The sequence below is a fragment of the Orcinus orca genome, chromosome 3, assembly GCF_937001465.1.
Source record: "Orcinus orca chromosome 3, mOrcOrc1.1, whole genome shotgun sequence".
In the NCBI taxonomy this organism is placed as follows: domain Eukaryota; kingdom Metazoa; phylum Chordata; class Mammalia; order Artiodactyla; family Delphinidae; genus Orcinus; species Orcinus orca.
In genome coordinates, this window is record NC_064561.1 from 7,536,328 (window position 1) to 7,561,025 (window position 24,698).

General features: G+C 54.9%; 1 protein-coding gene across 16 annotated transcripts in view; it reads left to right on the top strand.

The window, feature by feature from the left end:
* Positions 1-24,698, top strand: part of SMARCA4 (SWI/SNF related, matrix associated, actin dependent regulator of chromatin, subfamily a, member 4) — an 87,428-nt gene that overhangs the window by 53,309 nt on the left and 9,421 nt on the right. For 6 of the 16 annotated variants that reach the window (XM_049708120.1, XM_033401098.2, XM_049708122.1 and 3 more), the window contains 12 exons: positions 447-560; positions 1,278-1,385; positions 2,498-2,584; positions 3,374-3,420; positions 4,508-4,674; positions 7,393-7,556; positions 10,355-10,582; positions 10,834-10,932; positions 11,190-11,267; positions 12,060-12,278; positions 16,639-16,695; positions 17,201-17,454. In XM_049708120.1, the coding sequence (XP_049564077.1) occupies positions 447-560; positions 1,278-1,385; positions 2,498-2,584; positions 3,374-3,420; positions 4,508-4,674; positions 7,393-7,556; positions 10,355-10,582; positions 10,834-10,932; positions 11,190-11,267; positions 12,060-12,278; positions 16,639-16,695; positions 17,201-17,454 (1,622 nt within the window). Of the gene's footprint in view, positions 1-446; positions 561-1,277; positions 1,386-2,497; positions 2,585-3,373; positions 3,421-4,507; positions 4,675-7,392; positions 7,557-10,354; positions 10,583-10,833; positions 10,933-11,189; positions 11,268-12,059; positions 12,279-16,638; positions 16,696-17,200; positions 17,455-18,883; positions 22,019-24,698 lie in introns of those variants that run through there. The other 10 variants (XM_012535863.3, XM_033401105.2, XM_033401104.2 and 7 more) reach the window with 4 other exon arrangements.

The window sequence follows — 24,698 nt, forward strand, 5'->3', positions numbered from 1 at the left end:
CAGGCCTCCTGGGAGAGCAGCATTTCTTTCCGTCCTTCCCACCCAGGCCAAAAGGAGAGTTGATTTGGGCTTCCAGTGACAGAGCCCTCTTGGAGCACCCCCCCAGTTACGCCACACGCTCTATCCGCGTGGCCCGGATTTCGTTTGGATGTGTTGGCAGGACTCCAGGCATGTGGGTTTGTTACTCTTCGGGAAGCGATGCAGCATGCTGCTGTGTTTCATAGTGCCCTGGGGCCTTGGCTTCCGTGTCCCAGGGCTTCCATGGAAGGTCTTAGATCCTTGCAGTTTTTCAGAGGAAGAGGTTGCCCTGCTAGGCTCCTGTGAAGCTTAGGGTAGTCTGAAAAGGAGGTGCTGAGCACAGGGTGACTCCAGATGGCCCTTCGCTGCATCCCTGTCCCCTCCTTTGGAGGTAACGCTTGGTTGTCATGTCTTGTTGGGGCTGCCAGGTGGACCTGAACGAGGAGGAAACCATTCTCATCATCCGTCGTCTCCACAAAGTGCTGCGGCCCTTCCTGCTCCGGCGGCTCAAGAAGGAAGTCGAGGCTCAGTTACCTGAAAAGGTACCACGTTTAGTTTTTTTCTTTTTGGCCACGCTGTACAGCTTGTGGGATCTTAGTTCCCTGACGAGGGATCGAACCCTGGCATCCCGGTAGTGGAAGTGCCGAGTCCTAACCACTGGACTACCAGGGAATTCCACGTACCATGTTTGTTTTGAGCGGAAGTCCCAGTGCGGCATCGTCCAGGGGGCCTCCCTGGGGTGGGCCCAGTCAGGTGGCTCCCCTGGGTCCCAGGCCTGGCCCTGGTCTTGCCTCGGCATTCAGGAGTCGATTCCGCCTGGGGTTGGCCACTCTCCCTCACTGGGTCTCTCAAGTGGAAGGCAGGTGTGCTAAGTTAGAGCACTAAGTCCCCCCAGGGCCCCCTCCCCTTTCCCCTGGGTGGGCTTGGGGTCCCTGGCCAGTCGCCCCCCCCAGTCACATTTGCGCTTTGTTTCTTGGCCGGCTGTGGGCAGGCCTTTGGAAGGTAGCCGAGTTGCCCCATCTGTCCCAGGAAGCCCCCCACATTCCTCTGCCCCGGTGCGTCTGCCACATCCCATCTCCCCTCGTCCCCCTGGGTATGGGGTTTCCTCACGGTCACCCCTGTGTGCCCTGATCAGAGCACACAGTCCAGGGCCCAGGATGCCTCTGAGAGGCTGGGCGATCAGAGACGGGCCCAGGCTGGGCGTTGGGCTCCGGGACCCTCGGCTCCAGTTCCGGCTGACGGCGGTGTGTGCCCTGCAGGTGGAGTACGTCATCAAGTGCGACATGTCCGCGCTGCAGCGCGTGCTTTACCGGCACATGCAGGCCAAGGGGGTGCTGCTCACCGATGGCTCTGAAAAGGATAAGAAGGTTGGCCCGGGGCCCCCCTTCCCCCCCAGGTGTCCACAGCAGGCGTGCTGGGGGCCACTGGGTGCGGGGCTTTTGCACACTGTAAGCAGCAGGCTCTCGCCTCCTCGGAGGTGATAGTCGTGGCTGAGGCCCCATCTGGCCGTGGTCCCGAGGGTGTTGACTGGGCCTGGTTTAAATCACAGCTGGTGTGGATGGGTCCAGTCCATAAGGCTGAGGGGACAGAGGCTGATGGCCCGTTTCCAGGGAGGCCCCCGAGCCTCCCAGTCAGCAGCCTGGGGTCCTCTGCTCGTGAAGTGCTCTCTCCCGTGGATGCATCAGTCGGAAGTGGGGGGCCCAGCACGGACCCCAGCCGTTAGAATATTCTAGGGAGTCCCACCTTCCCAGCTGGGAAAGAGCCTCGACGGCCAGGGCCACTGAGCCCGTTTCCCTCGTCATTACGTGGCGTTGGGGCGACGTTAGTTTACGGTGGGGAGGTGGGAGCTAGGCAGGCTGCTGCCTTTCGGCCCCTCTGAGGCCCTGGGACCCCCCGCCCCTGCTCCCCTCACCAGGACTGCAGCTGTCCTCCCAGATCCCTCGCTTCTGCCCCCGCGGCCTCGGGCTTGGCCTTGCCACCCCATTTTCTCTTCCAGATGTTTCGTTTGGGCCCTTTCTTACGCGAGCTGTTGCAGCACCCTGTTTCCTGGTTTTCTTCTTGGCCCACGGCACCCACCCCGGCATCCTTCCTTCACCCTGTAGCCAGAGATCTTCCTAAGCCGTCTGGCTGCAGCCCCGCCCCGGGGACTCCCCCCAGTGCCCACAGAGCTGGCCTCACAAAGTGTTTGTGATCCACCCTCAGCTCTTTGCCAGTCACGTTTCCCCTGCGTCCCGCCGGCCCCTCCTCACCCTCCACCCTCCACCCTCCAGGGTGCCAGGGGGTCTCCGCTTCCCCCAGCGCTGGCTTCTTGCTGGCTTCAGGCCTCTGAGCCCCGACAGGAGCCAGCTGCACACGCCCCGTCTCCTCTGCCACAAGCCACAGCTCCTCTCACGTCCTTCTTCCACGCCTCCTCCCCCAACCCCACCCCACCCCACCCCGGGACAAGACCGATCTGGGAGCCTCTCTTCTGCCTCCTCAGGGCAAAGGTGGCACCAAGACCCTGATGAACACCATCATGCAGCTGAGGAAGATCTGCAACCACCCGTACATGTTCCAGCACATCGAGGTGAGGCCCAGGGCCGGGTCGGCAGGCCCAGCGGTACCCGGAGCTCGGGGGCCTCAGCCCTGCACAGGGCCCTGCTCTCAGAGGGGTCTGTCTGCGCCTAGCCCCTAGACAGAGCTAGGTCACTTCTCTCTGGCAACTTTAGAGAAAAAGAGCTTGTAAGGTTTAGACTAGATGATGCTTGTACATTTGCCTTTTTATGGATTTTTTGTTTGCAAGTGCTTATATATTGTAAAGAATCCAAACTGTAGGGAAATATGCAAGAGAAATGAAAATCCCACCTCAGGTAACTGCCGAAGCCTTCGGAGGCTGTTCTCCAGAGTCGTTTCCCCCGCGGTGGGGTTGTGCTGCCTCTGCTTGTTGGTTACTAGCCTTCCCCACTTGGTGACACGTGGGGCCATCCTGGGCAGAGCATGGAGAGCAGCATCCCTCTTCCTGACGGCTCTGGGCCCCAGTACCCTTGAGAGTCTGGATGCTTGCTTCTGAAAAGCACACATATGTCCGTACATTCTGGCATAAAGTTCCGGGGTCATGCCAGAGGCTCCTGGGCTTCCATTTCAGCTCACCAGGTGTGGTCTCAGGCGCGCGCCGTCCTCGCGCGCTCCTTTCCGTGGTTAAGAATGTTAGGTCATGACGGAAGGGATGTCAGTGGGATAGAAAAGCTGTGTTCAGCATCTGTGTGGCCTTGGGGCCGCCGTGGGCGATCGCTGAGCATGGGTGGGAGGGCTCGGAGGCATGGGGCCTAGCCGTCTTTTCCTGCCCCGCACTGACCCGCCTCTCATTCCATCGCAGGAGTCCTTTTCCGAGCACTTGGGATTTACCGGTGGCATCGTCCAAGGGTGAGAATCTTCCTAGCTTAACGGGGTGGGCAGACCATCTGTGTGCCAGTATTTCTCTCTCCGGTTCGCTTTATTTCTGTTGTTATACTTGTCTAATTTCAAAGGCAGTATATTCCTGGCAGAAAACTTTGAAAACATAGATGAACCCAAAGAAGAGAATAAAAATTCTCCACTTGGAGAGGTGACCACACCTGGCTTCCAGGCCCCACCTCTGGGCTCTGTGACCTGTGACAGCTTTCTTAACCACTCTGAGCCTAAACTCTGCCCACCAACAGAGGGATACTCTTTATACAGTGCGCCACGCACCTTGCTCTGGGGGTGTTTTCTCCAGCGTTGTTTATAAAGCGCAGCCCAGGCATCGTTCAGCCCTAGTGTTGGGACACAAATGCTGCCTCAAGATTTCACCGTTAAAACATTCTTAACCCTAAAGCCACCATTATTTCTCTGGGATAGTAAACTATTTCCTAGAGCAGAGGCACCGAATGAAAGGGCAAAAGGTTCTTTAGCTGTGTAGTTCTTTATACCAGATTGCATAATGGGGTCCCACAGACCTGGGTTTGAGCCCGGCCCTGGCAGGTCAGCAGCCGTGTCACACTGTCCCCCAGCCTCAGTTTCCACATCTATAAACCAGGAGCGAATGACAGAAGTTGCAGTGGCCCTTAGTCCTGTGTGTGGTGCAGTGTGGGCACTCTCCACTGGGAGCCTCTGCTCTTGGAAAGTTCTTAAACAGGAGGCCTGGCTTCCCGGGGCAGCCCCTGTCCATGCCCATTGTCCCAGGATCTTTACTAATAAATAGCACCTTCTTTCGCTCTTAGAAGTATCCAAGTTGGTCAGTAATTTCATGACCAAGTTTATTTTAGTTGGGTTGAAATGGCTTTGCTGAAACTTTGGTGGGGGGAGGGGGGCGGGGGCGGGCACGGGGGTAGTCTGCCAAGGAAGCACTTGTGTGCCCCCGAGCCTGGTGGCCAGCCTGCCTAGGCCGGCTCAGGTAGCCTGGGCATGGGAGCGCACGTCCTCCTTGACCTGCCTGCAGGGCGCTGTGGTTCATGTGGTGTGTGTGTCCTTCCCCACCCCCTCCACTCCGCAGGCTGGACCTGTACCGAGCCTCGGGGAAATTTGAGCTGCTCGATAGAATTCTTCCCAAACTCCGGGCCACCAACCATAAAGTGCTGCTGTTCTGTCAGATGACCTCCCTCATGACGATCATGGAAGACTATTTTGCGTATCGCGGCTTTAAATACCTCAGGCTCGATGGTGAGTACGATCGGGAGAGAGACGTTTGTTAAAGGGCGGCCTCGTTATCCGCTGCTGCCAAAGCTTCTCTAGGTCTAGCGGCAGGAGTGGGCATAGCGGCTCACTCAGTGACACAGGCTTGCGGGAATGGGAAGGAGGGCCCTGGGAGTATCATGGCTGGATCTCCTGAATGTGAGGCTCATGGTGTTTGCACCATAATGCTGCGTCCAGTCCAGTGGTTAAGGGTTGCTCTACGGTCCTGTTATGGTGGGAAGTGACAGAAACCCATATCCTGTGGGCATAAAGAAGGAAGTCTTGATAGACTCACATAACTGAACCTCAAGGGTTGCTTCAGGCACAGCTGGATCCAGGTGCCCAGATAGTGTTAAGAGGGGCTTTTCTGGAGCTCCTGGCTCTTTGTCCTCCATTTTGGCTTCATTCTTAGCCAACCCCTCCGGGCTTTCCTTCCACCTACCTGCTCAGTGTCCCGAACAGAGAAGCAGCTTGTCTTTTCCCCCAGGGGTCTGGGGGTGAAATTTCATTAGGCTGCTGTGAGCAACATGCTCTTCTCTCCACCGCCTGGGTGGCTCTGGAGCTGGAATCGGGCCCGTTCATGCCGGAACTGTGAGCACTGAGAGAAGCAGGAAAGGGAGGGAGGAAGAGAGGGAGGAAAACCAATGCTGCAGGGGTGATAGCGGCAAGTTCCCTGGGAACAGCACTGACTGTGACCACATGCACTCATAAGAAGCCCTGTTTCTGCCTTGTTCCCAGCACGCAGGAGCTCCGGGGAGGAGGGGGCTGAGTGAGATGCTGACAGTGTGCAGGACCTGTGCTCTGACACGTGTCAACTGACCGGGAAGACCCTAGAGGGAGCCCCCCACCCTCTGTCAGATGGAGTGAATGGGGCTCTCGAGAAAAATGAACTTGGGGGCCTCCAGGGTAAACACAGTTAAGAAGTGTGGGATAAACCACACTTCTCAGAGCCTTTATCTAAGCTCGTTGCTATGTGCATCCATGGCCAACACCCCAAACCTTTTTGCCCCCATTGTGTCTTTCACGGTACATCTTGTGGAACTGTTGTTTTTTTCAGACGCAAGGTTGCTGGGCGGATCTGTCTGTCGGTCTCTGCCCTCCCCACTCCCACCCAGAACCTTTGCTGCATCCCTGTCTTGCCTTCCTTCGGCCTGTTCTTGGAATTCTGTCCAGGGCGACCTTTACAAACACAGCTGTGGTCAGGTCCTCCCTCAAACCTCCCTCCTTCAGGTGCTTCCCATGGCTTGGAAGGCCTGCGTGGCCAGGCTCACCTCGCCCCTCCCTCTGTGTGCTGGCCTCCCCAGTGGCCTCTCTGTCCTTCAGGGGCTGAGCCTTCATGAGCGCTACTCCTTGTCTGTGTCACTGCCCCGCCCCCTAGAGGACAGGCCAAACGTGAAGAGTGTGTTCCCACCCACCCCAGCGCCCATCCATTTGCCCGCCCCGCCTTTTTTTTTCCTCCATGATGAGAGTCCTCTATCTAGGATGAGGACTTTTGTTTGCTTGGCTGTGGCTGCATCTCTGGGCACCTCATGTGGTCACTGCCACATGAGCGGAAGCTCTGGGAAAGAAAGGCAAAGCGGGGGAATTCCCTGGCAGTCCAGTGGTTAGGACTCCGCTCTTCCACTGCAGGGGGCCCAGGGTCAATCCATGGTCGGGGAACTAAGGTCCCGCGTGTCACACAGTGCAGCCAGAAGGAAAAAAAAGAACGGCAATGGTGGGGGCTCGGTGACACGTGGAGTGGAACCTTCTGCTCTCAGAATGCCGAGAGTGAGGGTGCAGGCCGGGCATCTGGGATCGGCCCCTCCACCTGGGCCTGCCTCAGCCCCTCCTTGGAACTGGGGCAGCCCAGGCACCAGTGGGCATCAGGCCTCCATGCTGTTCATTGTGACGTGTAGGAGAGTGGCTGGAAGCAACACCAGGAATGACACCTGATTTCCCCAGAGGCACCTCTGCTCCCCAGGCTGGCAGTAGCCTGAGGAGCTTAGATGCCCCACTGAGCATCACGATGCTGAGGATCATGTCCTGGGCCATCACATTAGAGTCCCTGTGGCTCCACGAAGAGGGGAGCCATCCTGCCCAGAGGGAAACAAGTCTCCATTGTAAGCCCCCCGTGTGCTCGCCTGTAGATGATTCCCTTTGTGAATGGAGAAAACCCATCACAGTAGGATGGAGGCAGGCGCCAGCCCTCTGGCCAGTTGTTCAATACCATAGCAGCCCCGTCTGCCCGCCTGGAAACCCCACGTGGGTTTGGGGGCACGGCGTTAACAGTGTTGCTGCAGTGTCTCCCACCACCGCCTGGACAGCTGGGCAGGGCAGGTGGTGGCGACTCACTGGGCAGCCCCATTGCCTGGGTGTCTGCTGGGTGCAGGGCACTGTGCTCCAGCGCCTGCCCACTTAGTTCCCACAGCAGCCCCGATTTACACGGAGGAGACACCGGAGGCCCGTTGGGGCTCGTTTTCTTCTCCTGGGGTGGGAGGACTGGCGGTCAGTAGTGTCACCGTAAATCTGAGTTGTTCTCCAGTCACCACTCATGGCCACGTGTTGAGCGAGTGTCCATGGCTTGGGTGGCCCGAGTTGGACTGCTGTGGACTCTATACCTGCTCCCTGATGTAGGTGTTCCTCTGTCTCCTCTGCACCACCGCCCGCCCCCCCTCCACCCGCCACGGTCACCTTGCTAATAACCCTGCTCTCCCCACCCGCCGGCAGGAACCACTAAAGCGGAGGACCGGGGCATGCTGCTGAAGACCTTCAACGAGCCCGGCTCCGAGTACTTCATCTTCCTGCTCAGCACCCGGGCTGGGGGGCTGGGTCTGAACCTCCAGTCAGCCGACACTGTTATCATATTCGACAGTGACTGGAACCCCCACCAGGTAACAGCTCTCAGGCCCCCTAGGGGGAGGGGCTCGAAGCCTCAGGGAGACCATGCCCACTAGCATGAGTGTCCGCTGGCCTCTTGACATTCTCCTGGAGTCCCGGAAGCCCCTGGAGAGAAGCCCAGAGAGCAGTTACTTTCCTCTGTTTCTCAAAACGAAACTAGTTTTTTGCTCTGATTATGAAAAAATTCATGTTCCGTTGTTATTTAAAAAAAAGTAATCCTGGGAATTCCCTGGTGGTCGGGTGGTTAGGACTCTGCGCTCTCACTGCAGAGGGCCTGGGTTCAATCCCTGGTCAGGGAACTAAGATCCCACAAGCCACATGGCACAGCCAAAAAAACAAAAAGAATTCTGGTGTCGCGTAAATGTGCAAAGAAAGTGGAAGATGCCCCAGTCCTATCAGCTGGCAGTAATGGTCACTGTTTTAGTCATGCAGGTCCTTCCTGGCCATGTTCTGGCCCAGCTCTCATGGTGGCGCCTCTTAAAACCACACTGGGGCGTACTTTTTGTGCTCTGTGCACTGCTGCCCTTGTTTCTTATCCACATACCCTGCACAGGGCTCCGTGCCTGTAGATAACAGGGATGTGGTATTTTATAGATGCAGTAGTTTTTTGTTCGTTTGTTTGTTTATAAATTTATTTATTTATTTTTTGGCTGCGTTGGGTCTTTGTTGCTGCGTGTGGGCTTTCTCTAGTTGCAGCGAGCAGGGGGCTACTCTTCCTTGCAGTGTGCAGGCTACTCGTTGTGGTGGCTTCTTTTTGTTTCAGAGCATGGGCTCTAGGCGCACGGGCTTCAGTAGTTGTGGCATGTGGGCTCAGTAGTTGTGGCTCGTGGGCTCTAGAGCACAGGCTCAGTAGTTGCGGCACACGGGCTTAGTTGCTCCGCAGCACCTCCGGGATCTTCCCGGACCAGGGCTTGAACCCATGTCCCCTGCACTGGCAGGCAGATTCTTAACAGCTGAGCCTCCAGGGAAGCCCTGGTACAGTAGCTTTAAAGTAAGTATTTACCTCTTGCATCTTACTATAAAAGTAGTAATTTTTTCAAATGCAAGTACCAATAAGTGAAAGTAACAAATTAAAGAGTCCATTTTTCCCCTTCCCCACCAACCCCGCTCTTCTCTGAGCCAGCATCTACCCGTGTACACACATATATTTTGGCTTTGACATGAATACGGCATGTTCCAGCACGTGTCTCTTCCCGCCAGCAGCTGGTGTGTTCATGTCTCCATGCAAGCACATGGGGACTCTCCCCAGCCGCTTCCTCAGCAGCCAGCTATCTTGGCATATGGTGGCCCCAGGATTTTTTTTTTTTTTTGCGGTATGCGGGCCTCTCACTGCTGTGGCCTCTCCCGTTGCGGAGCACGGGCTCCGGACGCGCAGGCTCAGCAGCCATGGCTCATGGGCCCAGCCACTCCACAGCACGTGGGATCTTCCTGGAGCGGGGAACGAACCCGCGTCCCCTGCGTCAGCAGGCGGACTCTCAACCACTGCGCCACCAGGGAAGCCCGGCCCCAGGATTTTTGACTCAAATCCCAGTTGGCAGACGTCCGGGTTTTCTGTTCCCCTTGGGGAACCTTGTCCCTGTCTTGGAGCACCAGCCAGGCCAAGCCTGAGAGGTGGGATTGCTCAGTCCACAGGCCTGTCCCTTCACGTTCTGGTTGGTTCTGCCACAGTGGCCTCCAGCAGGCTGCTCCAGCTTTCACGCCTGTTGACGGTGCGAGCGAGCCCTTCTCCACAGCCCAGCAGAGCTGGTTATTGGTGTGTAAACCACGGGCGCCTGACAGACGAGTGCCTGGGATGGTTGCTGCGCCAGCCTGGGGTGTGGCTGCCGCCCGGACCTCGATGACTGGCCTGTTTCCTGAGAGGTGGTCCGAGTGTGCTTCCCCCACCCACAGGCTGTCGAGGGGAGAGACCCCCGTGGAGCCCTGTCCTCCTCCACACCCGGGGGGTATCAGAGGTCATGAAGCACATTGCAGAGCCAGGAATCACGCCGGCTGAGCTGCGGGGCAGGGTTGAGGGTACGAACCGTGGACACAAAGCACGCCCGTTCCCACCAGGTGTGGCCTCTGCTGCCCCCATGAGGTGCAGATCTGGAGGTCAGCCCCACACAGCTGCAGGCCCCAGACACAGGATCTCGTAGCCCCTCCTGGGTCTACGCTGGGCGTGATGATACAGCGTTGGCGCCATACCTGCCACTTTATGGGCGCTTGCTCCACACCAGGCACTGGCCTGAGCACCCGATGCCTGTTGGCTCCTCTCACACACGATAGCCACGAGACGGGCTGGTGTCAGCAGAGTGGATCCTGAGGCTCCGAGAGGTGGGGCCTGGGCCTGGCTTGCGTGGCAGGGCCTCCAATCAAACCAGGCATCAACGTGGTGCTGCCCAGCTTTGGCGTCATTCTGTGAACAGTGCCCTCGCTGTGATACAGCCACGCCAAGCCAGGCCCTGCCCGGGGCAGCCAAGGGGCCCTATGCAGCTGTGAGAGGAGCTGCTGGGGTATAACCCCCTGGGGTGGCCCTCTACAACTGCGGTTTCTTCCTGAGTATCCGTCAAATCCCAGTGAAGGTAGAAAGTGACGCTTCTGCAGGAATTTGGGGTCAAGTCATCCTGGCACGGGCTCCAGGTCTTGTTCCTGAGCTTCTGGCCTGTGCAGCTTCTGGCTGTGGCGGGCAGAACAGCCAGGCGGGCGCCCGAGAATTGCAAGACCCCTGCCTTTCCCAGTGGCATCCAGTGATCCACTGTCCCTTAACGATTTAAAGAGCTTGTTTGGGACTGACCGGCATCTCTCTCCCCAGGACCTGCAAGCGCAGGACCGTGCCCACCGCATCGGGCAGCAAAACGAGGTGCGTGTGCTCCGCCTCTGCACGGTCAACAGCGTGGAAGAGAAGATCCTGGCTGCGGCCAAGTACAAGCTCAACGTCGACCAGAAGGTGATCCAGGCCGGCATGTTCGACCAGAAGTCCTCCAGCCACGAGAGGCGCGCTTTCCTCCAGGCCATCCTCGAGCACGAGGAGCAGGACGAGGTGAGGGCAGCGCCAGCCCCGACCCCCTCCCCGGCGTGAGTGGTGGACGCATGAGCGGCTTTCATTTTTGTTTTTTTACCTTTTTTGCACTCTTATTTTTTTTGCATCCCTTTGGAGTAAAGGGAGTGTGGGCTGAAAGGAAAGAGGATGAGTACTTGCTTTTTCTTTGAAGTGGTTTTTTTTTTCTAAACTGCTGGTGAAAGATGCCGGATTGACAGCCCTGGAGACTGAAGTCCTCTATTTATCCACAGAGCAGACACTGCAGCACGGGCAGCGGCAGTGCCAGCTTCGCCCACACTGCCCCTCCGCCAGCGGGCGTCAACCCCGACTTGGAGGAGCCACCTCTAAAGGTGAGAGGGGTAGTTCAGTCTCCATGCCCATTCAATCCTTGGCTTCTCGGCTGAGATGGCCAGCAAGGGCCCTGATCCCACGGAGCGTGCGTGTGCGTGTGCGTGTGCGTCTCTCGCTGCCGTGTGGGTCCCCATCCACCGCAGCCGGACTGGGACCGCCAGCTCATTTCCCATGGACCGCCGCCGCTCGCCTCCGAGCCCGGCCGCCTCCCACCCCGGCCTCCCCGCACTCCAACTAAACGTGTGACATCTTGTAGGAAGAAGACGAGGTGCCTGACGACGAGACGGTGAACCAGATGATTGCCCGGCATGAGGAAGAGTTCGACCTGTTCATGGTGAGCGCCGCGGGCACTCGGGCCCTGCGCACCCTCAGGGGCTTGGTTCCCCGCCTGTGTGAACCATGTGCAGTGGAGCTCACACACACACACACACACCGCCCCCTTCCCTGCTGACACCGAACAGAGCAAAAGGTCTCAGTGACGGTGGCATCCCCAGCGGTAACGGGGCCGGGGGCAGCTCTCAGGGTGGCCCCTCCATGGCTCCTAACTGACCCATCTTCGTTCTGTGGCCTCCTAAGTGTGTCATAGGGATGGCAGGACACACGTACACGCCCAGCCCTGCTCCAGTTTATGGCCCTCCGTCTGGCCAATGCCTGTTGTCCTTGAGGCTCCCTTTCAGAGGGAGCCACACTGTCCAAGACTGAGGGACTGGCGAGGGCCTCGGTCTCAGATGCCCTGTTGCCCCTCGTGGGCACGGAATCGGGGGGAATTGGGGGCGCCCTCGGCCCCAGCAGGCCTGTGCCTTCCACTGAGCCTGTATCGCCTCAGTGGGGCAGGGGAGCCGCTGCCCCGTTTCAGCCCCCGTTCCAGCCCCCGTTCCACCACCTTCCTGTCCTTTCCAGTTCTCTCTGCCCCTGAAGCAGAGCCCCAGCCAAGGTCTGACATGGCAGCCCAGCCGGCTCAGCCACCGCACGACCAAGTTGCTGTTTAACTACCGCTGCAGCGATGGTCCTGAGGCAGGGAAGCAGCCCCTGGTCAGGGTGCCCCTGCGTGTGCCCACTGGCCATCTCCTCTGTCTTCTCTGTGCTGACGCCTGTCCCTCTGTCCCTGCCGCCCCGCACCCCACAGCGCATGGACCTGGACCGCAGGCGCGAGGAGGCCCGCAACCCCAAGCGGAAGCCACGCCTGATGGAGGAGGATGAGCTCCCCTCGTGGATCATCAAGGACGACGCAGAGGTGGAGCGGCTGACATGCGAGGAGGAGGAGGAGAAGATGTTCGGCCGCGGCTCCCGCCATCGCAAGGAGGTGGACTACAGCGACTCGCTGACTGAGAAGCAGTGGCTCAAGGTACATGCCGGAGAGGGCCGCGGGTGGGGCTCGGGCAGCGCAGGGCTCGGCCGCCAGGATCGAGGCCTTCGTCCGAATCCTGGGCAGTACCCTTCGGCCGTTCTTGGTCGGTTTTCACTCACGACAGCGACCCTTCCCACGTGGGGTCAGGTTCACTCAGTTCCTCCTGATGGAACTCGGGAAGGCACCCCTGTGCGGTTCCCGAGCTGCTCAAAACCCACTTCTGGGTGGAGTTGGCCCTTCCAGCGTCAGGTTTAAGCAAAATATTGCCAGTCTTTGCATGGGGCTGACCGGAGGACCCAGGGATATATTGGGGATCGTCAAGTCACCCTGCAAAATGGTTGAGATTGGTGATGGGGTCAGGCAGCCCCGCCTTTGCGTGCGTCACCCCTGGGAGTTGTGGGGAGGGAAGAGGGAGGAAGCCCCTGCCCGAGGCTCCCGGCACCAGCTGCTCATGGAGGTGATGTGAGCACCTGTTTTCAGCAGGTGGCTCCCGGCCCTCGCAGCTGCCGACAGCTGAGTCAGGGCTGCGGGCGGCTGCTGGTCCTCCTGATTCCGCCCCCCGCCCCCACCCGAGCGAGGGCGCTCTACATTTGCACAGGGGCCTGGCACTGGGGTTACAGTGACAAATCAGACCCCATTCCTGCTCCAGGGGTTCTGAGTGTAGAGGTGATGAGTAAGAGTCCAACCCTCGAGTTGTTGTCCCTGAGACAACACTTCCTGAAAGGCAGATGGCGGCTTTCGGTTACGCCCTGCTGAGCGTCACACCCTGGAATGAGCAGCTGTCTCCCCAGGCCTCTTATCACACACCCTGGGGTTCCCCTTAAGTAACTGCAGCCCCAGTGCTTTTTCAGCCATGTGGCCAGGTGGCCCTGGTCCCCTCCTGGGAGCTCAGAACACCCCAGACTTGCGAGCTCGCCCACTGAGCTGTGCACCAGAGGGAGCTGTTGAAACATGCCAGGAACCACCGAACCTCGGGTGGGCTGGGGGCGGCGTATGTGTGTCTCATTCCCTGCCGTCAGCCCAGGGCTCCAGGGCCCAGAAGAGAACCTTGGATGAAGGAATGTCGTACCAACCACAGTCCCGAACGGCTCGCGTGGGGCCTTTGCCAGCCCGGCATTACTGAGACAATGGGTGCCCTTTAAAAAGTAGCTGCCCACATGCTAATGATGATAGTCGGTGCGCATTTCTTTCTCCCTCCTCCCTTTCTTTGAGGAATAACTTTACCCGTGTAAGATGTACAGTTCAGTGATTTTTGGTATATTCACAGAGTTCTGAAACTATCACCACAAATGAAGCTTAGTACATTCTCACCCCAAAGAAACTGTTTTCTCTTTAGCTATCTTCCCATCCCTTTATTCCCCCTAGCCTTTGACATCCGCTAAACAACTTTTCTGTTTCAATAATTTTGCCTAAACAGGAAATTTTCTATAAATGAAATCATGCATTATGTGATCCTTTGATGTCTGGGTTTCTTCACTTAGCAAAGTATTTTCAAGATTCATCCAGGTTCTAGCATATATCAGGACTTCATTCTTCTTATGGTTGGATAATGTTCCATTATAAGAATATACAACACTTGTTTATCTAGTCATTAGTTGATGGACCGTGGGGTTGTTTCCACTTTTTAGCTATTGTGCATAATGCAGTGGTGAACATTTGTGTACAGGTTTTGTGAGGACATATGTTTTGATTTCTCTGGGGTGTGTATCTAGGAGTGGATCAAATGGTAATTCTCTGTTTAACCTTTTGAGGAACGAAAACTGTTTTCCAAAGTGGCTGCACTATTTTACATTCCCACCAGCAGCACGGAAGGGTTCCAGTTTCTCCAGGTCCTCGCTGATAACTTTCTATTTGCCTTTTGTTTCTAGCCATCCTAGTGGGTGTGCAGTGGTATCTTATTGTGGTTTTGAATTGCTTCCGGTGGGGTGGGAGGGTGGTGGTGGCGCTAATGGTGTTGGGCACCTTTTCACGTACTTTTTGGCCATTTGTAGATCTTCTTTAAAGTCTTTTATCAGATATATGATTTGCAAATATTTTCTCCTATTCCGTGGGGTGGTTTTTGTCTTTGCTTTTCACTTTTTTTTTTACATATTTTTAAATTTTATTTATTTTATTTATTCATTGTTTTTTGGCTGCATCGGGTCTTCGTTGCTGTGCGCAGGCTTTCTCTAGTTGCAGTGAGCGGGGACCACTCTTCCTTGCGGTGCGTGGACTTCTCATTGCAGTGGCTTCTCTTGTTGCAGAGCACGGGCTCTAGGTGCGTGGGCTTCAGTAGTTGTGTCTCGCGGGCTCAGTAGTCATGGTTCACGGGTTTTAGAGCTCAGGCTTAGTAGTTGTGGCGCACGGGCTTAGTTGCTCCGTGGCATGTGGGATCTTCCCAAACCAGGGCTCGAACCTGTGTCCCCCGCATTGGCAGGTGGATTCTTAACCACTGCACCACCAGGGAAGCCCCTGTTTTTCACTTTCTTGATACTGTCCTTTGAAGCACAGAATTTTAAAATTTTGATGAAGTCAAATTTATTTGTTTGTCTCTTTTCGCCTGTGCCTTGGTAGCATGCCTGAGAATCCATTGCCAATTGATGGTCACAAAGATTTACCCCTGTGTTTCCTTTCAAGAGTTTTAGAGTCTCAGCTCTTACATGTAGGTCCGTGATCCTTTTTTTTTCTTTTCTTCTTTTTTTTTAAAAAAAATTATTTATTTATTTTTGGCTGCGTTGGGTCTTCATTGCTGCTCACGGGCTTTCTCTAGTTGGCGGCGAGCGGGGGCTACTCTTCATCACGGTGCGCGGGCTTCTCATTGCGGTGGCTTCTCTGTTGCGGAGCATGGGCTCTAGGCACGCGGGCTTCGGTAGTTGTGGCACACAGGCTCAGTAGTTGTGGCTCCTGGGCTCTAGAGCGCAGGCTCAGTAATTGTGGTGCGCAGGCTTAGTTGCTCCGTGGCATGTGGGATCTTCCCGGGCCAGGGCTCAAACCCATGTCCCCTGCACTGGCAGGAGGATCTTAACCACTGCGCCACCAGGGAAGTCCACCGTTAATCGTTTTTGAGTTAATTTTTGCGTGTGGCGTGAGGTCAGGGTCCAACTTCATTCTTTTGCATGTGGCTATCTGGTTGTCCCAGCACCATTGTTGAAAAGTCTATTCTTTCCCATTTGAGCACATGCCATTTTTTTAATATATCATACTCAATAAAATTTACATTAATAAAAGAGATATTTACCCAAATCAGGCACTCCTCTGTCTTAGTGGTGGACATGTAGTTCGCACCACTTCTGTGGCAGCCACTCTGCTGCCATATGTACCCAAACCCTGTAGAATGTACTTGGCTCTTGCCCTTCTGGGCTGACCTGCATATCTAGGGCACAGGACCAGAGACCCCAGTATTAGATTCCTGGGACTGCTGTAACAATTACCACAAACTTGGTGGCTTAACACAATAGGAATTTATTCTCTCACAGTTCTGGAGGCTAGGAGTCTGAAATCTATGTGTCAGCAGGACCATGTTCCCTCTGAAGGCTGCTTCCTTGCCTCTTCCAGCTTTCAGTGGCCCCAGTATTCCTTGGCTTGTGGCCACATCACTCCAGTCTCTGCCTCCGCCTTCACATGGATGTCCGCAGTGTCTCTCTTACGGCCTTTTCTGACTCCTTGGATTTGGGCCCGTGCTAATGTAGTATGATCTCATCTCTATTCTTAACCTATTACATCTGCAAAAACCCTATTACCCCATAAGATGACATGGATGGTGGATGCCTCCTTCCACCACCCTGACCCTTCAGATCTTAAGTGCCCACCTCTGGGAAGCTCTCCCAAACCCTGACCAGGACACATCTGCTCCACCATTCTCAGAGCACCTCTTACCCTCCTTCTTGGCACTCGGCACACTTGTCACCATGTTTGTGGGCTGTGTATTACTGTCTCCCCTCCATGAGGGGCTGTGTTCAGTGCCTGGCCCTGTACCTGCACTCAGATGCAGCTGGTAACTGAGATGAATAACCAGTGCATCCATTTGGGTCCAGGCCCCACTCCCGTTTCTGATTCCAAGCCCCCGTAGAAACCTAGCTTCCCATCACTTTGTGTTCACGGCTAAAACATGCAAGTTAGTTATTATCGTTGAGAATTAATACATCGGAACTATTTTAAAGTTAACACTCACGTTCGTGTTCTTCAACCCAGCGGTTTCACTTTCAGGAATCTATCTAAAAGAAAGACAAATGTCAGTTATGACGGTACTTAGAATAGCCCACCCCACCCATTCTTGCAAAACTGGAAAGAACCTAAATGCCCAACTACAGAGGAAGTTAAGTTAAGGCCCATTTTACAAGGAAATACTATTAAATAGGCATTAAAAATTATGTTGCAGAAAAACGAGAGGAAGTATATCCAGGACATAATAAGCAAAAAGATGAGTCGTGATGTGGTATGTGGCTCGATCCCGGTGCTGCCTCGATTGTGCACATGTGCGTGGGAAGGTGGGACATCCTACAGGTGGAGGGTGGGGACGGCTGCACAGCAGGAGCGTTCCCAGGGCCACTGAACTGCATACTTGACAGTGTTTGAAGCGGCTGACTTTATGTTATGTGTATCTTACCACAGTTTTTTAAAAACATGGAATATGGTCTAGAGCAGAAGTGTTGACGGGGTCACCTCTGGGTGGAGGGTTTACAGGAGCCCACTCTTCAGGCTTCGCACAGTGAGGCTGTGACACTTAAATTTGTAACATACGCCATTTATCTGCGAAGAACGGGCTTGGGTGGGCTGGCATCGGGGAGACAGAGCTGGCCCTCACGGCCCCTGTGCCCTCGGAGCCCATCCAGAGCCCCAGCATGCGTCCCGCCCCAGGCAGGCCCCCGGGTTTGCGCCGCGGCCTCTGCTTGTCGACCTCGGTGCTGGCTGTCCTATTTTTACCACTATTGACCCTGAAGGCCATCGAGGAGGGCACGCTGGAGGAGATCGAAGAGGAGGTCCGGCAGAAGAAATCATCGCGGAAGCGCAAGAGGGACAGCGATGCCGGCCCCTCCACCCCGACCACCAGCACCCGCAGCCGCGACAAGGACGACGAGAGCAAGAAGCAGAAGAAGCGTGGCCGGCCGCCTGCCGAGAAGCTCTCCCCCAACCCGCCCAACCTCACCAAGAAGATGAAGAAGATCGTGGACGCTGTGATCAAGTACAAGGACAGGTAAGCGGGCGGGCGGGGGCCTCTGGGAGGGGCCGGCGAGCCCGCTGCCCAGGCAGTCACTCCACAAACTCAGGTCGAATCTCTGTCTCGGAGCCTTTGTCCTCGTGGGACGTGACATTAACGTCCTGGAAGAGGGGAGACAGGCAGCGTCAGCCATGGTGAGAGGGCAGGGGAGGCGATGTTCAAGAGGGGCCCTGAGGAGGGCAGATCTGGGGGCAAGGGGTCCAGGAGGTGGCCGGCGGGTTTGAGGCGAGTGGCAGGGTGAGTGTGGGAGAAGGGGGTCTGTGCTGTGATGGAGGCCGATCACGTGGCTGGTGGACCGTGGTGAGGAGGCGCCTGTGGCTGGAGCAGAGAGCCAGTGGTTTTCCTTCTGTAGACAGTCCCCCACCCCGCCTGGCTGTGGTCTCCCTGGGCCATTCACAGGTCAGCCGCTTGTGGAGAAGACATAGACCAGGCTCCCCCTAGGCACTGGGGCCCCTGCCCTCACAGACACGCCAACCACAGGACAATGCATGCTTTCTGCTTTGTAGATCCATTTGTGGATCATGCGTACTACGTAAGTAAGAAGAAGAAAATAATGGCTCTCCCGCGGCCCTCCTAGGAGACTTGTGCCCATCCTGCCAGCGCAGGGTGGGTCGTGTGGAGCTGCACAGGGCAGCCAGGGGCATCCTTCCGCCCCCCAGTGTCTTGTTCCACTTTCTGCTATATGCAGATCGATGAGGCTGTCCCCGTAACGGGAGGGTTTTACGGCTTGAATTCATAGTAATGCTCTGCAGTCAGTCACAAGCAAAGTAGGGGAGAATTTAATCTGTCTGAGGGAATAGTGTCAAGGCATGAGCCCATGGTGTATCATTTGGAGAAACTGTTACCAAGCCTGTGATTTCAGGGGGTGGTGATGGTTATAGTACCCAAAAAAGGATACAAATTGCTCTTTAAAAAGAATCCTTTATTATTGGAAGAGAAACAAATGATGAAGTGGAAAAGAGGCATATTTAAGTTCAACTGCTAGGCCTAAAAATATTACATTTTGTGTCAGTGTTTTTTTGGGGTTTTTTAAGTGTATATTGGGGTTTTTTAATTAATTAATTTTATTTTTGGCTGCACACGGGCTTCAGTAGTTGTGGCTCGCAGGCTCTAGAGCACAGGCTCAGTAGTTGTGGCACATGGGCTTAGTCGCTTCACGGCATGTGGGATCTTCCCCGACCAGCGCTCAAACCCGTGTCCCCTGCATTGGCAGGCGGACTCTCAACCATTGCGCCACCAGGGAAGTTCCTTGTGTCAGTGTTGAGAACAAAATATTGAACTCATTTGCAAACTTCACCTTTGAGGCCAATTCCACAAAGAAAAAAGTAGACCAACAATTATTTGTAATACGGAATGTGCAGAAATCCAATGAAAAGAATAGACCCTGATGTTTTCTTCCTAATAGTATTCTTGCAAGGGAACCTTAACATTGTCAAAGTGAAGAAGACCCTTGAAGGTCAGTGGGGAAGGATGGACTTTCCAAAAAGTCATGCTGATCACTGGGATATCCATCCATACGGAGAAGATGAATATTGACCCCTCCTCACGCCATACACATATATTAATTTGAAATGGATTACAGACATAAACGTGATGTAAATCAACTATATTTCAATAAATCTTTTTTTAAAAACCCATAAATGTGAAAGGTACAACATGGGAAAAAATTTTCATGTCCTTAAAGGAGGCATAGATTTCTTCAGTAGGACAGAAACGCCACTGGCCATAAAAGACTCACAAGTTAGACTTCACTCAAATTAAGAACATTTGTTCATCGAAGGACACCCTCATGAAGATGGTGAAAATTGCCACAGACTAGGAAAAGAAAATTCAGTTTTAAAATGGGCAAAAGGCATGAACAGACACCTCCCAGAAGAAGATACCCCAGTGACCAATCAACGTGTGAAAAGGTGCTCGGGATCACCACATCGACGTCATAACAAGAAGGAAATGCACAATAAAATGAGCGTGAGGTGCCTCCTCACACACACCAGAAGTGTTAAAGTTCCTTTTAGTACCACCAAGGACGTGGAGCAGTAGCACCTCACACCCTGCTCGTGGGAGCATGTGGCTCTGGGCAGTATCTTCTGAAGCTCGACACACAGATAACGCTTCTGACCCAGCCACTCCCGTCCTAGTCCTGAATGCATACATCCACCAGAAGACATGTACAGGTGCATCCATAGCAGCTTTGATCACGACTCCCCTAAAGGAAACAGCCCAGTGTCCACCCACAGGAGAACACGTCCACAGTGGCCTAGTCGAAGAACAGAATTCTAACAGCCACGAGAACAGACAAGCTACCACTCCCTGGGAGAATCTTACACTCTGTTGTGTGAGAGAAGCCAGACACAGAAAAGTACCTGTCGTATGCTTCCAGTTATAGGAAGTTAAGCTGACCGACGGTGATGAGCATGGATCAGTGGTTACCCCAAGTTGGAATTGACAGGGATGGGACGCCAGGGAGCCTCCTGGGACGTTGGGACCTTGGTCTGCACATGAAAACCTTCGCCAGGCTGTACACCTAAGATAAAGATGTGCGGACTTTCCTGTAGTAGGTTACACCTCGGTTTAAAAATAGTAGACACTTGAAATCGGCACCCTGCACTCAATAAGGCCTTGGATATTTTCAAACTAAAAGTATGTCAAGTGTCAGTCCACTTTCTTAGTCATCCTATGACTTAGAGAAAAGGCACTGTGCTTAGCTGAAGGTCACGTGACAGAAGAGAAGCTGGCTCCCCTGGCTGCTGCAAACAGCTGTTCTCCCAGGCCCATGCAAGATTGGGTGATAAATCGGGCAATGAATTAAAACTAGCTTTTAGGGTTCAGGGACATCTTGTCAAGACTGGCCTGTGTCAGGACACCAAGATCCTGGTAGGGATTCTGAGATCCAGCCTGATGAGAGCCCTGACACTGCAGTCACAGAGCTGAGCTCCCAGGTCTGTCAGACCCACGTGGTGGTGCCTCCGGGGAGGGCTTGAAGCATGGCGTATGCTTAACCTCACGTCCTCCTGGAACAATGGCCCCACTGGACGGGGAGTTCGACGTTAGACTGGGGAGAACTGCAGAGGAGTTACAAGTGGGATGGAGAATATGACCATTCCAGGAAGCCTCCTACACGCTGGCTTTGAGAAACGTTTGGTTCTCAGTTGGAGCAGGGCCTTCCACTCGCTGGTTTGCTGGTGGCCACACAGGAAGAGATCAAACAAGGCACGTAAACTCAGGAAAATAGTCACATCATCCTGGTTGAAACGTTGCTTCATGGAAAATACTTTCAGAGATGATGTTTGGGTACAAACTTGACCTACTTAATGGACATTTTTGACATTCTTATCAAAACATAAGAATTTGAAACCATGGGGAAAACTACAATATGGTTCATGCAGCTGTAGGGTTAGGCACGGTCTGTAGACCACGCTGTCTTCTGACAACAACTGCAGAGTTCAGGGTCCCCAAGACCACCCTCAGTCTCGATAATTTCCCTAGAAGGACTCTCAGCACTCTCTGAAAGCTGGTGTACTCACAGTTATGGTTTATTACAGCGAAAGGACACAGATTAAAACCAGCCGAGGGGAGAGGCGCAGGGAGCAGCGTCCTCCCCGTGGAATCACCGGGCCACAGTGACTTTCCTGGCAACATTACGAGAAGATGCGCACAGAGCATTGCCAGTCTGGGAAGCCTTGGTGTCTAGCCTTGAACTTGGTCAGTATACCCGGCCGACCTCCCACGTGGCTGCCCAGTCTCCAGTCCCTCTGTGGTTGAACCGATGCTGCTTGACCCGACGCCCCTGCCTGGAATCACACTTAGACTGTGCCAAAGGCCCCCAGCTAAACAAAGGTACCCCACCAGGCGGGACATTCAAGGACAGAGACATGGCCTCCCAGGAGCCAAGGGCAAAGGCCAGACCTTTCTTTGGGCCAGGTTAAATTCTTTATGACACAGCTGTCACGTACCTGGAAGGTTCTGAGGGACTGGCCACCACGCCAAGGAGAACAGGATTGGAACAAAACCAGAGGTAGCTTGACGTGCACTTTCTTGTCTCAGACTTCCGATTGCTCCTTTCCAGAAGAGAAAATGAAACTTTGGATTTAAAAATCCCATTTGCTTGCTAGAACCCTGTGATTAGCTAAACTCTGTACTTGAGTTAAATGTGGATCCTGAGGAGAGAACTTATTGTTACAGCTTGGTTCTTCCTGGACACCAAAGAATGATTACAGGACATCGCCAGCGTTTGGATTCGGAGTGGGGAGCCCGCCTTGCTGAGCAGGGGCCGTGGCGCTGCTCTTCCTGCCCCCAGTGACCGTGGTGGGAGTGGGGTTGCACCTCGAAGCAGTGACTCCAGAGAGAAGCGGCTCGGCCATGCCTCTGCTTCTGAGTCTGAGCAGGGCTGTCCCGCCCCCAATTTGCACCACTCCAAATGTTGCTACTGAGTGTTGATTTCAAGATCCCTACCCCCCCACCCCCCACCCCAGTGGTGTTAAAATACCAGTGCCGTCGTGTTTGATAGAACCTTTGCATGTACATCCTGATCTGCACGCAGGTAATGTCCTGATTTGGAAGCTTTTGCGTCTTTCATGTGTGTTCAGATTCAGGGCTGCCAGGCCCACCCCTCCCGAGGCCCCAGTGCACCCTGTGAGCGGCCCTCCCTCAAGTTGTGAGGTCTCCAGCCTTCGCAGCTGCGACCCTCTGCTGGGTGGCGGTGAAAATACATGTCCTTCCGTGGGGTCACGGTGGGAAAACGCTGGAAGAGTCTGCAGTTTAACGCAACTGAGGGCTGGCACAGGCAACCTTGGGGTCCAGCATGGCCTCCGGGAGGAGTGCCACATAAGCAGAGCCTGAGGAAAAGCAGGGACCCACCAGGGAAGAGGAGGGGAAGGAGCATCACAGGCCAAGGAACTGCGCATGCAGGGGCCCGGAGGCCACTCCCACACGCAGGGCCTCGCAGGGTGCCTCCTCCTTGGTGGTTGGAAATCCCGAAACTGCACAGAGGAACCCTCGGGTTAACAGCCAGAAGTGAAACCAGAATTAAGGAATTAAGCTGGAAGTAGGGATTTTCACTTTAAAATATCTAAGCGCACCAGTAAGTTAGGCTGCAGGGTCAGGTTGGGATTTGTCGCGGAGCTGCGTGTGCTGCTGGTGGCTGTCTTCTCCCCTGGTCCTTCGGAGGGATTCAGCAGCTGGTGGCCGAGGCATTTAGGCACCGTCTCCAAGTGCCAGTCAGCAGGTGTGTGCTCCAGGGCGCATCCTGTGGCGCCTTTAGGATGGCTTCAGAGAAGTGCACTCGGGGGAAAGGCTCCAGAGGACCCCACAGAGCCCCTTCTGTGCCCCGCTGGCTGATGTGTAGAGCTTGACCGTTAACTGCTGCAGGGCAGAGTTGTCACTGCTGTAAAGACTGTGCGTTGGACAGTGGAGGCCCATCGGCACCAAGCTGCCTGAATTTGATCATCGAGCCTGGGTGGTGGAAGAGAACATCTTTGTTTTTAGGAGATACTCATAAGTTATTTCCAGATGGTTCAGAAAGTTGGTGTTGAGTACAGGCCGCCCAGGCTAAGCCTCCCAGGGCTGAGCCCCACTAGGTGGACCCTCTGGGTCCCCTTCTCCTGTCCTCTTACCAGGAGGCAGCAGCCCTGTAAGGACCATAGGGTTTGAGTGTCACAGAGACCTGGGATCAATGCCAGATCCACTGTGGGTGACGAAGGGCCCCACCACATCCACGGTGGCAGCTTCAGCCAGGCCTGGTGGCCACTGCCCAAACCCCATCAGCACTTGCCCTCTGCCCTTGCAGGAGCCCTGCATCACCTTGATTAGAATCAAAAAGCAGGTGGCTCTTCAGTTGCAAGGTTGTGCTTTGATTGGCAAGAAAAACCGGGGCAGTGTAACAGGCTCCAGGGCAGGTTGTCAGGCAGAAACATTCTCTAGGAGAGGGCACCTCGGTTGGCTGCAGGCCCTTCAGAACAGGCCTCTGGGGAGAAGGGAGAGGGTGGAGGGTGGGCGGGTCTGGGAGCCCTTTCCTGACAGGGCAGGGAGGCCTCAGGCTTCTCCTGCCTCGGCCTTTGGAAGGGTGCACTGGCCCTTCATCGGGAGCCCAAGCTTGGAATGGGCACTGCAGGGCAAGAGGCGGCCCTCCGCCTGTGGGGTCAGCGCTGTCTACTCAGCCCCGAGTCCAGAGCCTGGCGTGAGAGGCGCCGAGGTGAGATGTCTTGAGAACAGTGCTGATCCCCATCATTAATCCCCGGGCCCGCCTGAGCGTGGGCACAGGCCAGGCTGCTAGCCGAGTGGGGCTCAAAGCCACGGGAGGCTTAGCCCAGGTGGCCTCGCTGAGCCGTGCTGAGGTTCTGAGCCTGCCACGGAATTTGCGGGAAGAAGCCCACCTGCCCAGTTAGTCAAGCCGATTCCATCCCCCTGCTTCACTCCCTGCTGCTAATCGCCATGGTGGAGACAGAGCACGCCAAAACAACAACAAAAAACAGGGTTCTAATTTTAAGGGTCTTAAAAGTAGAATTACATAAAAGCTTAAAACAGGACAGGTACAGATAGATACCTGGACTCCAGAAACAAGTAGATTTGGGTGAGCAGGTGGCAGCCTGCCCCTCCCGTCCCTCTGCCCACCTCGGAATCCCCTGTGAGACCCTATGAAGTGCTCAGAGCATTTCAGCAGGCATGTGCTTCTTCAGGAAGCAGTAGAGGAACATTCGTGAAAATATCAGAATAGGATAAACAGGTAAGGCAGGAGGTGTAAAATGGAAAATTCCAGACAACCGGGGGAAAAAAATGAGGGGGAAAGGATGAATAAAAAGGTCCAAAGTCAAGGTCAAATAAATGAGAAATTACCAAAACACAGGTAAAATTTAAAAGGAAGCCAGGAGACAGCTAGATAAAAGGATTGAAAGGCAGATAGAGAGGTGTCAAACTTCTGAGGTGAAACTCAGAAACTAAATTAAAAATGTAATTTAACTAAGATTAAAATTTAGGAGGAGGGAAGAGAGAGTGTCTGCGGGGGCCTCCGGGGAGGTGTGGAAGTGGGTCTGTGGGTCCCGGACGGTGGCAGCACGGTTTCCCCACCCGCCGACCCCCAGACACACCGCAGCCCCTTGGTCCCAGCAGTCCAGGGATCCCCAGCACCCGTAGCTCCCAGGGTGGCCATCCTGCAGACCCTGCCACCTGAGAAGGAGCTTGAGGCCTCTCTGCCTTGGCGCCGCTCGGTGCTCAGAGCGGATGGT